The following is a 13,435-nucleotide window of genomic DNA, read 5'->3' on the forward strand; positions in this document are numbered from 1 at the left end:
TGAAAAGTGTTTTGAACTTCATGGCTATCCATCAAATTATAGAAATAAATCTAATCAAAACAATTCTCAATGGTCTAAAACCAACTTGTCTGCTAATAACTCTGTTGCCAATACTATGAATGATCAACCTGCTAATTCCTCCTTGAATGCTTTAACTGCTGATCAATTTTCTAAGTTGCTAGGCCTTCTAAATGAAAATAAGCTGGAAGATTCTCACAAATCTAATATGAGTGGTAAGTGCTATAATGCTTTCACTTCTCTAGGGTCTTATAAAAACACCTATTGCTTTAACTCCAGTTTTTTTCATCAAAATAAACTAAAATGGATCGTTGATTCGGGGGCTAATCAACATATGGTTATGAACAATGACAACATGTTTAATCTTGTTGATGTGTCTGAGTATGACATTACTATTAAACATCCTAAGGGAACCGATGCTAAAGTTAAACAAATAGGATGCTTTAAACTGTCTGAAGATGTGATTTTGAAAGATGTTTTCGTTGTCCCTGAATATTGTGTGAATCTTATCTCTGTTCACAAACTTGCTAAAGATAATAAACTTAAAGTTGTTTTTGACGAACATAATTGTTATATTCAGGATGTATCCTTAAAGAAAAACCTGGTGATTGGTAGGCAAACTGATGGGCTCTATTTTTGTGGTAACTCTAGTATACCTGTTATTGCTTGCTTTAATAAGACTGAAACGATAAAGCTTTGGCATTCCAGACTTGGTCATCCCTCAGACCAAGTCTTACATGTTCTAAATCTTAAAAATGAATCAGGTCAAGCTGAACCATGTGACACTTGTCACAAGGCCAAACAGCATAGAATTCCTTTTCCATTAAGTGACCATAAGTCTAAAAGGGTTGGTGACCTTGTTCATCTTGATGTTTGGGGTCCATACAAACGATCCAGTCTTGATGGGTATAAATTCTTTCTCACTATTGTAGACGACTACACCAGATCTGTCTGGGTCTACCTAATGAAATCCAAAACTAAAGTGTTTGAAAATATTAAAAATTTCTATGATCTGATCCTAACTCAATTTGAAACAAAAATAAAAGTTTTTAGAAGTGACAATGGGTCTGAATTTATTAACACTCAAATGGGAAATTTTGTTAAAACTCATGGCATTATCCATCAAACTTCTTGTACTTACACTCCCCAACAAAATGGGATTGCTGAAAGAAAACATAGGCACCTTCTGAATGTTACAAGAGCTTTATCGTTTCAATCTAGTATTCCTTTAAGGTTCTGGTCTGAATGTGTTCTCACTGCTGCTTATCTGATTAACAGGACTCCCTCTTTTGTGTTAGGTGGTAGAACCCCTTATGAATTACTTTATGGGTTTAAACCTTCTCTTGATCACTTGAAAGTCTTTGGATGTCTATGTTATTTTACTGTTTTAACTAATACCGATAAACTTGAAGAGAGAGCTGAACAATGTGTCTTTATGGTACAAACTCTGGAGTTTGGATCAAAGGACATTCTCCTTCTCACGAGATGTTAGTTTTTATGAAACCGTTTTCCCTTTTAAAACCAAACTATTTTCTGAAACTGACCTAGACAAAACAAACATTTTGAATCATTCAAATTTTTTTGACATCTATGAGTCTTCAAGTGATACAAATCCCAATGATGAAGAGAAGGAGTTGTCTGATTCTGTACCTGAGACACAGCAACACAGTAGCTCGAATGAGCTAGTTGATGTTGCTGACGCTCAGTAGTCATTTACCCCTGATGACATGGCTAATGCTCAGCATCGTAGTGAGTCTCAAAATGAGTCTGTGAGGGTTGAGTCCAGTGGTACAAATAACGAATCAGTCCTTCCTGAGGATAACCAATCTAACCTTAGAGCATTCTCATTCAATCCATCATCTTTAACCCTATAATTTAACTAAAAATCACAACTTTTTAAAATTTATCTCACATTTTAAAAAACCACCCACATCCAACTCCTCATACCTATCTCTATATTCTTTTTTTATTATTATTTCTTCTCTTTCTTCCACTTACAATTTTAACTACTATCTATTTTGTCTTATTATATTTTTTCTTCTAAAATTGATTCTAATAACTTAGTTTATAGAAATTATACTACTAATTATTATTTTTGGGTTTTTCGGGTCGAGTTAATTTAAATACTAATTATATCATCATAAACCAACAAGAAAAAATTGTTGACACATAAACACCATGTTTGCCGACTATGTTAAAGATGGAAATAAAAAGAACAAAAGTTTAAGATCAATACCAAATCATGACAAGTTTGACCTATTTAATAGCCTACACAATAGATTTACACGTAACACCAAAAACGCATAAGTAGGAGGTTAGACAAAGCTACAAAACAATCTAATATAGCGCGACATCGTTTATTGTTGGGAATAGAGTAGCCATTGATGTTCAATTAGGTCTTCTTGAAGTTGATGATGTGCCGAGCTATCTTTAATAAGAAGACAACGTTGGATGAAGTCCATAAACTCATTTGTTTGAGTGCGCGACAATTCAGGAAGATCATCGTCAAGTTGATCATACTCAATGTTAAGACTATCACCATCATCACGTTCGTCTTCAATGATCATGTTATGAAGAATAACACATGCTTTCATTATATTTGTTAGTACCTTCAATTTGAACATTCGTGAAGGTCCTCGAATGATTGCAAATCGTTGTTGAAGTACACCAAATGCTCGCTCGACATCTTTTCTTGCAGATTCTTGTGCTTTTGCAAAATGTTTATTCTTGTTCCCTCTTGGTGATGGAATCGTTTTTACAAAAGTTTGCCACTTAGGATAAATACCATCTGCAAGGTAATACCCCATAGTATAGTCGTGGCCGTTGACTGTGTAATTGACTGGTGGAGCACGCCCTTGTGCAAGTTCCGTGAAAACAAAAGATCTCTCTAACACATTAATGTCGTTATGTGAACCAGGCATACCAAAAAATGCATACCATATCCAAAGATCATATGAAGCAACCGCCTCCAAAATAATAGTAGGTTCACGAATGTGGCCAGAGTACATACCTTTCCAGGCTGTGGGACAATTTTTCCACTTCCAATGCATGCAGTCGATGCTTCCGAGCATTCCGGGGAATCCTCGTTGGTCCGCAACAGCAAGTAATCGGGTAATATCATTTGTGTTTGGTGACCGAAGATATTCAGATGAAAAAATACTTACTATCGTCTCACAGAATTTTTTAAGACTCTCCATTGCAGTGCTTTCACCGATGCGTATGTATTCATCCATAAAATCAGCACTAACCCCATAGGCCAACATTCTAAGTGCCGCCGTTATCTTTTGCATAGAAGATAAACCGAGTCTTCCGATATTATCTCTTCTTTGGACGAAGTATGGCTCGTTAGCCACTACCTCATTTAGAATATGGAGAAATAGAGGACGACTCATCCGAAATCTTCGTCGAAATAGATTCGAGGGATATACCGGATTTTCTGCAAAATAATCACGATATAAACGCTCATGTCCCTGAATATGATTGCGTCGAATAAATTTACGACGTTTGCGAGTACATTGTTCTTCGACATCCTCATAAAGATCATCATCGCTATCATCATCATCCGAAGATAGGTATCTCAACAACTTGCGAAAGAATGTACGAACCATTTGATCAAACGTGTAATTAACCCAACCTGTCATCATACATGTTATAAGTAAAAAATTGTTATAAACGGCAAAAAGTGCCGGTTTTTCAGCAAAAAACGCTAAAAAAGTACGGGTTTTTCAGCAATGAAACGCCACAAAACTGCGTGTTTTTTCAGCATAAAAACCTTAAAAAACTGCAGCTTTTTTCGGCACTGTAGGCTGCAGCGTTTCTGCAGGTTGCTGGCCATTTTTTTGGACTGGTTATAACCAGTTATTAAACCCATAGTTGTTAATAGCGATAGCGACAAATAGCGACAAGGGACCTATATGCTATATCTAATTGCTATTTACATCAAAAAAAAAAAAAACTATCCCTATCATCGCTATGACCCATATAGCGACACTACATCGCATTGCTACATAGCGGCTCGTAGTTATGATGAGCCGAGCTCGAGCTCAAGCCCAACTTGGCTCGGCTCGACTCAGCTCAATTATAATCCTATTCTCGTAGAGCGCTCTGTCAAGTAACTTCTCAAAGCCGAACTCGGACTATTTTGTCATTGATCATTAGACAGAACCATAGGCCCATGCAAACAAACAGAGTGTCATTCAGGATTATGTTTCTTTTTTATCATAATTTAAATTTAAATACATACTGGCATGAGAAATTTGGAGTGGGGTTTCAGGTAACAATTTGTTAAATGCTCAAGGATTTAATCAGTTGATTAAAAATATATTGCTTGAACTCCATATTTATTTATAATCGACACCTAATATTAACAATATTTTATATATCAGTTGCTATAAAATCATCCTAGATCACAAACATACTCTTTTAAGTATCTTATCTTTTATAATTTTGAACTGTATGGTAATTTGTATGAAGAAAACAAAACATACAATTGGCTGAGTTACATATAACTTTAATAAAAAAAAAGTTACTGAAACGCTTTATCCCTTAGATATAAATACAAAATGTAAAACACGATAAAAGACAAATGCATTCTATTAAAGATAAACAAGTGGTGTAAACGAGCAGAGCTGAGTTCAGTTATTAGAGTCCGAGTTCGGCTTGTTGCGACTCGTATGTACTTTTTTAAGCTCAATTACAACCCTATTCTCGTACTTTTTTTAAACGAGCTGAGCAATTCTGGGACTATTTTGTAGTTCTAAGTTCTGGGTATAGTTATTCTTTTACAATGGTAAAAGCAAAAGAACTTTGGCAAAATCATCTAAGCCACAAATGGTTATTGCATGAGTTATTTCTAAGTCAGCAAAAAAACTTGAAATGACCAACTATGTATGTCTTTTTTTCTTTTAAGTAATACAAATCAATGATAGGGAGCAATGATCATAATATCACAATAACTAATTACACCGTGGGTAGTACTTGATGCAATAATGTCCCTGAAGTCCTAACCAGATGATGGTAATACAGAAACATCAAATAATCCAACAGACTTGCTCCCAAACTCTACAACTACTTTTCCTAGCATTCACATCACAAAATCTACAATCTTTGTATACACAAACATAAAACAGAGGAAGAATCATACCTGCTTGTTTAGTTCTTCAGCAACCCTTCGAGATCCAAAACCTAAGTTTTATACACTTCTGAATTAAGACTAAAAACTCAAAATCCAAAAAAGATTGAATAAAAAGAAGCTTACAGAAAGCATTGGGGTGGAGATTTGAAGGATGAATCGGTTGACACTTTCATTTCACTGGTAGCAAAATCATTTCCATATCGGAACCCTACTTTCCAACCGAAGCCGTATCATCGCCAGTGTTTACAAATCGGAAGTGTTTTCAAATAGAAACCCTCAAATCCGAACTTGCAAGTGCAGTAGTTTGTTGAATTTGTTGTTGGTGATCGATGTGTAGGAGGAGAGGGGCGGGAGAAGATGAAATGAGATGTGGTTGTTGGAAATAGAGAGCTACAGTAGCTTTTTATTGATAAAAAGTTACTGTTGCTTTTTTTTTTTAATATTTAAGGTTAGGGTTTAGATATAGTGGATAGGTTGGAGTGGGTTTTTAGAAAGTTTTTTTATATTTTGAAGATAATGGTCACTTTAATGGATTGGATGAGAGTGCTCTTAGAAAGTCCACTAGACATGTGTCTGCCCCTAAAAGGTTCAATGAATTCATTGTTGGAAATGCTAAATATAGTTATAATAATGTTGTTAACTATGCAAATCTATCTAGTGAAAATATGTGCTTTGCTGCCAACTTAAATAAGATCTCGGAACTTATTAACTATAAAGAAGCATGTAAAGATAAAAGGTGGATATATGCAATCAATGATGAACTTAGCCTGGCTCGTTGCCAAAGGCTTTAGTCAAATTGAGGGCATAGACTTTGAGGAGACCTTTTCTCCTGTTGTCAAAATGGTCACAGTCAGATGTATTATCAGTCTCTCTGTGCAAAATGACTGGCCCATCTATCAACTTGACGTCAACAATGTCTTTCTTTATGGTAACCTAAAGAAAGAAGTCTATATGACCCCTCCTGATGGATTGAATATAAATAATAAAAATAAGGTCTGCAAATTAAAACGGTCCTTATATGGCTTAAAACAGGCTCCTCGCATGTGGAACGAAAAACTTGTTCAAGTTCTTGTTAAAATTGGTTTTGTTCAGTCTAAGTGTGATCATTCTATGTTTGTTAAGTCCAATAACTCTGTGTTTACTGTTTTATTAGTCTATGTGGAGTAAATTTTGTTAACGGGAAACAACTCTAATGAAATTAACAAAGTCAAATCCTTCTTAAAGAAGGAATTTCAAATCAAAGATCTTGGTTTTTGAAATATTTTCTTGGTATTGAAGTCATTAACAACAATGATGGTATTTGTCTCACTCAAAGAAAATACTGTATGGATCTTTTAAATGAATATGGGATGAGCGGATGTAAACCGGTTAACTGTCCCATAGAGCAAAATCATATTTTGACAAAAATGAGTAAAAATGAAGAATTAAAGGAAGTTAGTATCACTGAATATCAAAAATGTAACACCCCGTGTTTTCGAATGTCAAAGTCAAAGTCAACTTTGACTTCTTTGACTGTAATTAGTTTAATTTATGTTTTATTTGTATTATGTGGAGTAAGTGTTGTCAATCAAGAATCGGGCTAATCGAATGTTTAATCGACGCGAAACGATTTACGGCTGTGAATAGTAGGAAGTATCAACGCGATAAATTTAACTAATCAGTAATCAAACCGATCGAACCATCATAGAACTCGAATCTCGAATTACGCGAACTTTGGTTGTTGTTATACGTGTGTGTGTGCCTTATGTGTTACTTGTGCATGTTTACTTTATGTATTGTGGTGATCAATCGAACCAATCGAATCGAAACTCGAAACTCAATCGAACTCAATCGAAATCAAGTTGTGATAATTGGCAGAGAAGAGACTATGCTAGATGTAGATGATTATATGTTAGATATAGTGATTGGGACTGAAAGTAATTTGAATAGGAAATTCTATCGTATTCGTATCATCTTCAATCGAAATTGAAATATCAGAAATCGTCACACCGAACACTCGAACCAGGCTGTTGATCGATCAGGCTATCAGCCGATCGAACAGCCCAGCCGATCGGACGGACCGTCCGATCGAGCAGGCCGTCCGATCGGGATGCCTGGCCGATCGGCCAACTCTTTCCTCTTTGGGAAGCCTATAAATAGGACTGTCATTGTCATTCCTTTCCGCTTTTGGAAACTCTCTGACCGACCAGCTCGTGCTCCCCTTCTTTTCTCAGATTTCTTCCGATTCCGGTAAGTTTTCATCCTAAATCTTGTACTTTCTTGATCAACACACACTCCTACACCTTTCTATCTTTCAAATCTTGATTTCTAACCGTGAAATCATCAAGATCTAAGCATTCTAGGATGATGTCATCATGGTGTTCTTCAAGAACATCATGTTTGGCCTCATTCCATCATGAATAGCTTGAATCTAACGGATTTCCACATAAACAAACTACGATCTCTCACAGATCTACACATTTACATGGTGTGAAGGATTCCAACTTTCTTTCAACTCTTTTACACTCAATGCCTTCAAACCGATCGAAACGGAGCTTGAGTCAACTCACCAATCATTCTAATGGACGAGTGGTTCAAGATTCGGATTCTATCTACAAGGTTCACCGATTCCAGGTTAAACATCAAACTACCGTTCGGAACAGTTCACCGGCCGGACTTGGGTGATTCCTGTCCGAGCAGGGGAAACCAGTAAGAATGAAAGATCCATGGTTCAGCTCGTTGTCAAACTACCTCGATATAACGTCAAATAATCAAAACAGCCAAGTGTTAGATGAACAGGCCGACCAGGTCAGAATGCTGACCGAACGGTTAGGCTGTCCGAACGGACAGCCCAACCGATCGGACATGTCAGCCGATCGACCAGGCCAGCCGATCGACTAGCATATGGCCCCACAATTTGACAATTTCATGAGGTATGGTGTTGAACGAAGTAATGTCCGATCGAACGACTGATTGGTAAACATTACTCTTCGGATCATGAGATACTATGCTTCAACACTTAATCGATTTTCAACTCGTTCGACGCATTGGAGTGCCATCCGATCGAACATACTGTCCGATCAGGTGACATCCTACTGAGAACTAACTACTGAAGTGTCTAGTCGATCGGTTAAGACGACCGATCGAACGACCCATTCGATCGATCGACCTAAAAAGTAAGAACACTTCAATGTTCTCAAATACTACAACGAAAACCTCAAAAGGACAAACCATCATACACAAACACATCCTTCCCAAAGGAAGAAATAATCCACTCGAACAGTCCATTTGATCGGTTTGACCAACCGACCAGACAGACTGTCCGAACGGACTGGTTCTCAGAACGAACAAACCGTCCGATCGAACCTATAGTCCGATCGACCAGGCTGTTCGACCCACCATCCCTTGTTTCCATTTGACGCGTTACTTATCGTTATGCTATCGAACTATTCAGGCTAACCCTACTCTCAAGCGCTCCCTTCAATCCATCAATCAATCGCTGTGAGTATACTCGGTCCCTTTTTGCTTTTAGCACTTTTGGGTGTTACATACGTTACTTATATCAAAACACAATCGATCACACTACTCAATTATTTGAACGCTAACTGATTCGCATGTATTACGTGACTAAATGAATGCTTGTTGTTATGTTTACACGTGGAATGCTGTCTACCTGCCTTAACGACGTAGTACTATAGTTTGGACTCAGCACCCGTTCACACGGGGGTTGTTAAGGACAATTACTTGCATGGATTACGGTGGTAATCATGTATTGCGAACTGTCTCGGACAGTCAACCCGCAGTCATTGGTATCGATAGATCCATGTCGATAATTAACATGCTTCGTTTTCCTCTGTGTACATGCTGGTTATGCGTAAACTATTCGAACTCTACTATGCTATTATCAAACTTGTATGCTCACCTTTACATTATATGTATTGACTTTATTTTAACGTATGTGACAGGTGTTTAAGATGTTTGCTTGCTAGGAAAGCGAGGCTAGAATAAAGCTCTAGAGCCCCCCAACAAATAGTTGTCTGTCAGGAACAAGCGTCTAGAGCATAGTTGTCTGTAGATCTTGTCCGACCGGGTCTTTAGGAGCATTTGAACAATATTTATATTATTCATTTAAATCTGAGTTGTCGGAACAGAATATTTGACTAGTTGTTATCTGTAATAATTTGTTTTATTATTTGGGACACGGTATGGGACGTGTTATTTAAACTAAATAGTGATGATAGTTGTTATGGAAACTTCTGGACAATCTGTTTCGCTCAGTGCCATGCCCCGATGATTCCACCATCGGTTGGGGTGTGACAGATTGGTATCAGAGCCATAACTATAGGGAATTAGGCTAGACACGACCTAGTCCGGGTCGCTGTCTTAGAGACCTAGACTATAGTTAGGAACCAACAGACCAAGCGTATACGCTAAATCCTGCTATTCTACACTATCACTACACTCGAATTTTCAATAATGAGAAGGCGATTTAGTCAGGATCAGGTGTGAAAACTGTAAACTCCCGACTAAGTTGCTGGATCAATGCGGTTTTATCTAACTATCGAAGGATTCTTCATTACTTTTCAATAACGAACGAGGAGAATTATACCAAATCAGGAGTGAAATCCATATTTTGATGAATAATCTCCTCAATTTTATTAAAACAAGGAAGAAATTGCTAAGCCAGGGGTGAAACCCGAACCTTGGCAACTTATTCCAACTTTTACTCATCTCACCAAAGCCTCGACGGACTCCAACGACCTGAACTCACAAGTATGACCTAGGGAATACATGCTGGATGCCCAAGAATCGAGGCAAAAGCACGATCCCAAAGGTCGAAAAGTGACGACAAGTCCATTTGAGAATAGTCGAACCGCTTTGGGTAGTCAATGTCGAGTAGCCGCAGACAACCTATCTCTCGATTTTCATGTGTTTTCGATTCTGAGCCCGCAGTTGCGACTCTGATGATTTGTTGCTTTTATGTGTTATATGTGTTTAACTGTTTATATGTTTAAAATTTGAGGTTTATTCAATTTTGCTATCACTTCGATCAACACACACGATTCGCATTGCTCTTCTGTCTCAATACGCTAACAAATCGTTACAAAGCTAGGCGACACTATGCTATGATATACGCTATACTGTACTCAACATGCTATGCGATTATACGATACTATTCGACATACTATACGCGATCACTATATACGAACGACTCGCGAGCTTTGAATGATAGGTTTCTGTATTCTGACTGCAGCTGTGATTAAATGTGTATGTGCTTCTGTGCTTATGTGTCTCTGTGCTCTACGTGCCTACGTGCATATGTGCTTCTGTGATTATGTGAATCTGTGACTTTGTGCTTATGTGATTATGTGATGCGTGTTTCGACGTATTTCTAAGCTTTAGTAAGTAGTAGACATGTGAGGTGAGATTCAATCATGTTGTGTTTAGTCCTGTGACGATGTCTGTTGCAGACAATGTCGTCTGGATCCCGACACCATCTTACTCGCCAAGAGAAGAGAGACAAGCGTCTCGCTGCTATCATTGCCAAGAGTGTGGCAAAAGCTGTAAGCGAGGTGTATGAGAACGTCAGTAAATCATCCGAGGAGTCGCGAAATGAAGCTCCTAAGGATGCCAACAAGACTGGTTTCAGCTTCAAACAGTTTAAAGCATGCAGACCCAAAGAATTCACCGGAGAAGATGGCCCTACCGCCATGTTTCAATGGTTCGATTCAGTTGAAGTCACTCTGCGCCAAAGCGACTGTCCTGAAAATCTCCGCACCCTCAATGCTACAGGCGTCTTCCTGTGACAACTCGAATTTCCAAGATTCCTATTTCGCATTTATTGCACGTTCATTGTTTGTGTAGTTAATTATTTGCACAATTAGTTGCTATGGAATTGTATACGTTTGATACAATGAAGTGTATTGTGTGATTGTGCATGGTTATGTATTAATTGTGATAAATTTGTTAAATGCATAAACTTGGTGGTGAAACTGTGAAACTGTTTGAGATGGTGTACTATTGTAAAATATTATAATTAAGGGTGTGTAGAGTTATTAGTGAAACTTATATGATACTTAACCCTAATCCTTCACTAAACCTCACACAAAAATCCAAGCACGTACTTTCACTTTCTTTGGTTCTCTCTGGCAATCATCACCATCATCATTGGCAAGATATTCATCATTCTTGATTCCTCTCTTTCTCTAGAATCATTCAAGGTAATTGCTTATTGATTATTGTAATACTTGTAAACCCTAATTGATTGCTTGATCATTATCAATTCTTGATTATGTGTTCATGAAAACCCTAGCTCTCATATGATACTTCTGTGGTTTTGATTAAGTTCTGATGATTTAGAAATGATTTAGTTTAGTGTGTAACTAATTGCCTGATGATAAGATACAAGTCAGGATAGCATGATTGGATTGATAATTGATTTGCTGCTAGACAGAATGCGATGTAACTAGGGTTTCTTAGTCGTGATGATATGAAAACGTAACTGTTATGATGCAAAGAAACGTATGACTTTTTGTTAGTCAGAGTTTTAATGAATGTGTTTGTCTGAGTTTTGTAACCATGAATAATTGTCTGAGTTTTAATATAACACAATGATGTCCCAGCTTTAATAACATACGTAGTCTGAGTTTTATTATTTGATTTAGTCCGACTTTTAAACATGTAAGTGTGTCCGATGATTATGTACATAACATGCTGTCCGAGTTTCTTAATTGATGCCTTTGGTCCGATGTTTAACCCTAGATACGGGTCCGAGTTTCATATATATATATAACATGAAGGTCCGAGTTTTAGTGTTGTTGTCCGAATTATATATAAGACTTGGGGTCCGACCTTTAAACATGGGAGAGTGGTCCGAGTTTTGGCATAAGAACAAAGGGGTCCGACTTTTAATTCCCACACCCTTTGGTCCGAGTTTTAACCCCCCCAAACCCTAACCCCTGTCCGACTTTTAACCCCCCAAGAATCCTGTCCGACTTTGTGGCCTTGTTTGCCCTTGGTCCGAGTTTTTAAAAAGGGGAAACCCCCCTCACTTCTTGTCCGAGTTTTAGATAGGGCAAGGCCTGTCTGACTTTGTGTGATGATAAAATGAAGCTATGAATGTATGTTGTAACATGTTGAATCTGTTATGGTGTGTATGATTTAATTGAAGCCGCAAACGCTGTTAAACCTGTTAAGCTTATTAACGATCTTATTAACGATGTTAATATGTTAAGTACGTTAACCGTGGCAATTAGGTTAATATTCACGTTAGATTAAACTGTGTGATCAAAGACGCGACGCATGAATTATGTGAATACGATTAACTGTTTACGTGATGTATGATTCTGTATATAATCGTATGATACTGAATGCAACTGTATGATCTTGCATGTATGAATCGGTCTATGTGATATCATCCTGTACACAATAAGCACACAAAACACAGTTGCTTGATTATCAATGACTCGCAAACCCTAATTTGAGGCAAACACTTACATCGTATCATGTGCAATATGTCCTAGGTCGTGTGTAACGGACTTAGACAGTTACTAAACCCTAGAAGCAATAACATACCGAGCAAACCAAGGTGAGTTCACACAGCCAAGGCATGGGGTTCCCAGGGTGGGAATGGGATTGATTTATTTATTTGTACTTCTCTAGATAATGGAACGTAGTGATATGATCCTCGGGTGAGGAAGGTGATTGGTTAAGATACTGCTAGACTAGTGATGCTTATAGAACTGATCTTCGCACACACGCCGGGATTGGCTGTGATAATATGATTGATCTTCGCACACATGCCAGGGTTGGCTGCGATAATATGACTAATCTTCGCACACATGCCTAGGAAGGCTGCGAACTATACACTAAAACTTCGCACAGGTGCTGGGTGGCCGCGATACAAACATACCTAGTCTAGAATACTTGAGAATTTTCCCTAATCTTCGCATACATGCCTAGAGGGCTGCGATACGAACTAATACGATACATGACTTAAGGAACGAACACAGGGCTTACTATACTACTACAATTACTGAACTATTAACTGTGAACTCGCTCAACTAGTTGTTGACTCTCTGCTGCATGCCTTGCAGGACCTTAGGTACTTATGGAGCTTGCACAGGAAGGAGCATGTCGTTGTGGAGCATGGATCGTGGATGTGATGTTAAACTTTATAACACTTGAACTTATTACTTACATTGGGTTTTCATACTTATGCTTCCGCTACACTTTGAAACTATAATTACGTTTTGAACACCTATCGTATTGAATGATTGGTTTGCATTTATTCTACTTGATATT

The 13,435-nt window shown here is 37.8% G+C and overlaps 1 protein-coding gene across 2 annotated transcripts; it reads right to left on the reverse strand.

The window, feature by feature from the left end:
* Positions 1-2,281: 2,281 nt before the first annotated feature.
* LOC110918428 lies at positions 2,282-5,502 on the reverse strand. Of its 2 annotated transcripts, XM_022162745.2 has the most exons (4): positions 5,276-5,502; positions 5,162-5,202; positions 3,029-3,652; positions 2,282-2,905 (listed from the first exon to the last, which is right to left on the reverse strand). In XM_022162745.2, the coding sequence occupies exons 3-4, from the start codon at positions 3,624-3,626 to the stop codon at positions 2,376-2,378; spliced, it is 1,128 nt and encodes a 375-aa protein (XP_022018437.1). In that variant the 5' UTR covers positions 3,627-3,652; positions 5,162-5,202; positions 5,276-5,502; the 3' UTR covers positions 2,282-2,375. The 2 variants fall into 2 exon arrangements, with proteins under 2 accessions (XP_022018437.1, XP_022018436.1); XM_022162744.2 differs by having other exon boundaries at positions 2,288-3,652.
* Positions 5,503-13,435: the final 7,933 nt, after the last annotated feature.

This window comes from Helianthus annuus, chromosome 16, assembly GCF_002127325.2.
Source record: "Helianthus annuus cultivar XRQ/B chromosome 16, HanXRQr2.0-SUNRISE, whole genome shotgun sequence".
Taxonomy (NCBI): Eukaryota; Viridiplantae; Streptophyta; class Magnoliopsida; order Asterales; family Asteraceae; genus Helianthus; species Helianthus annuus.

Coding starts and splice junctions, on each gene's coding strand:
- LOC110918428 (XM_022162744.2), bottom strand. CDS start 3,626: ATGGTTCGTACATTCTTTCGCAAGTTGTTGAGATACCTATCTTCGGAT.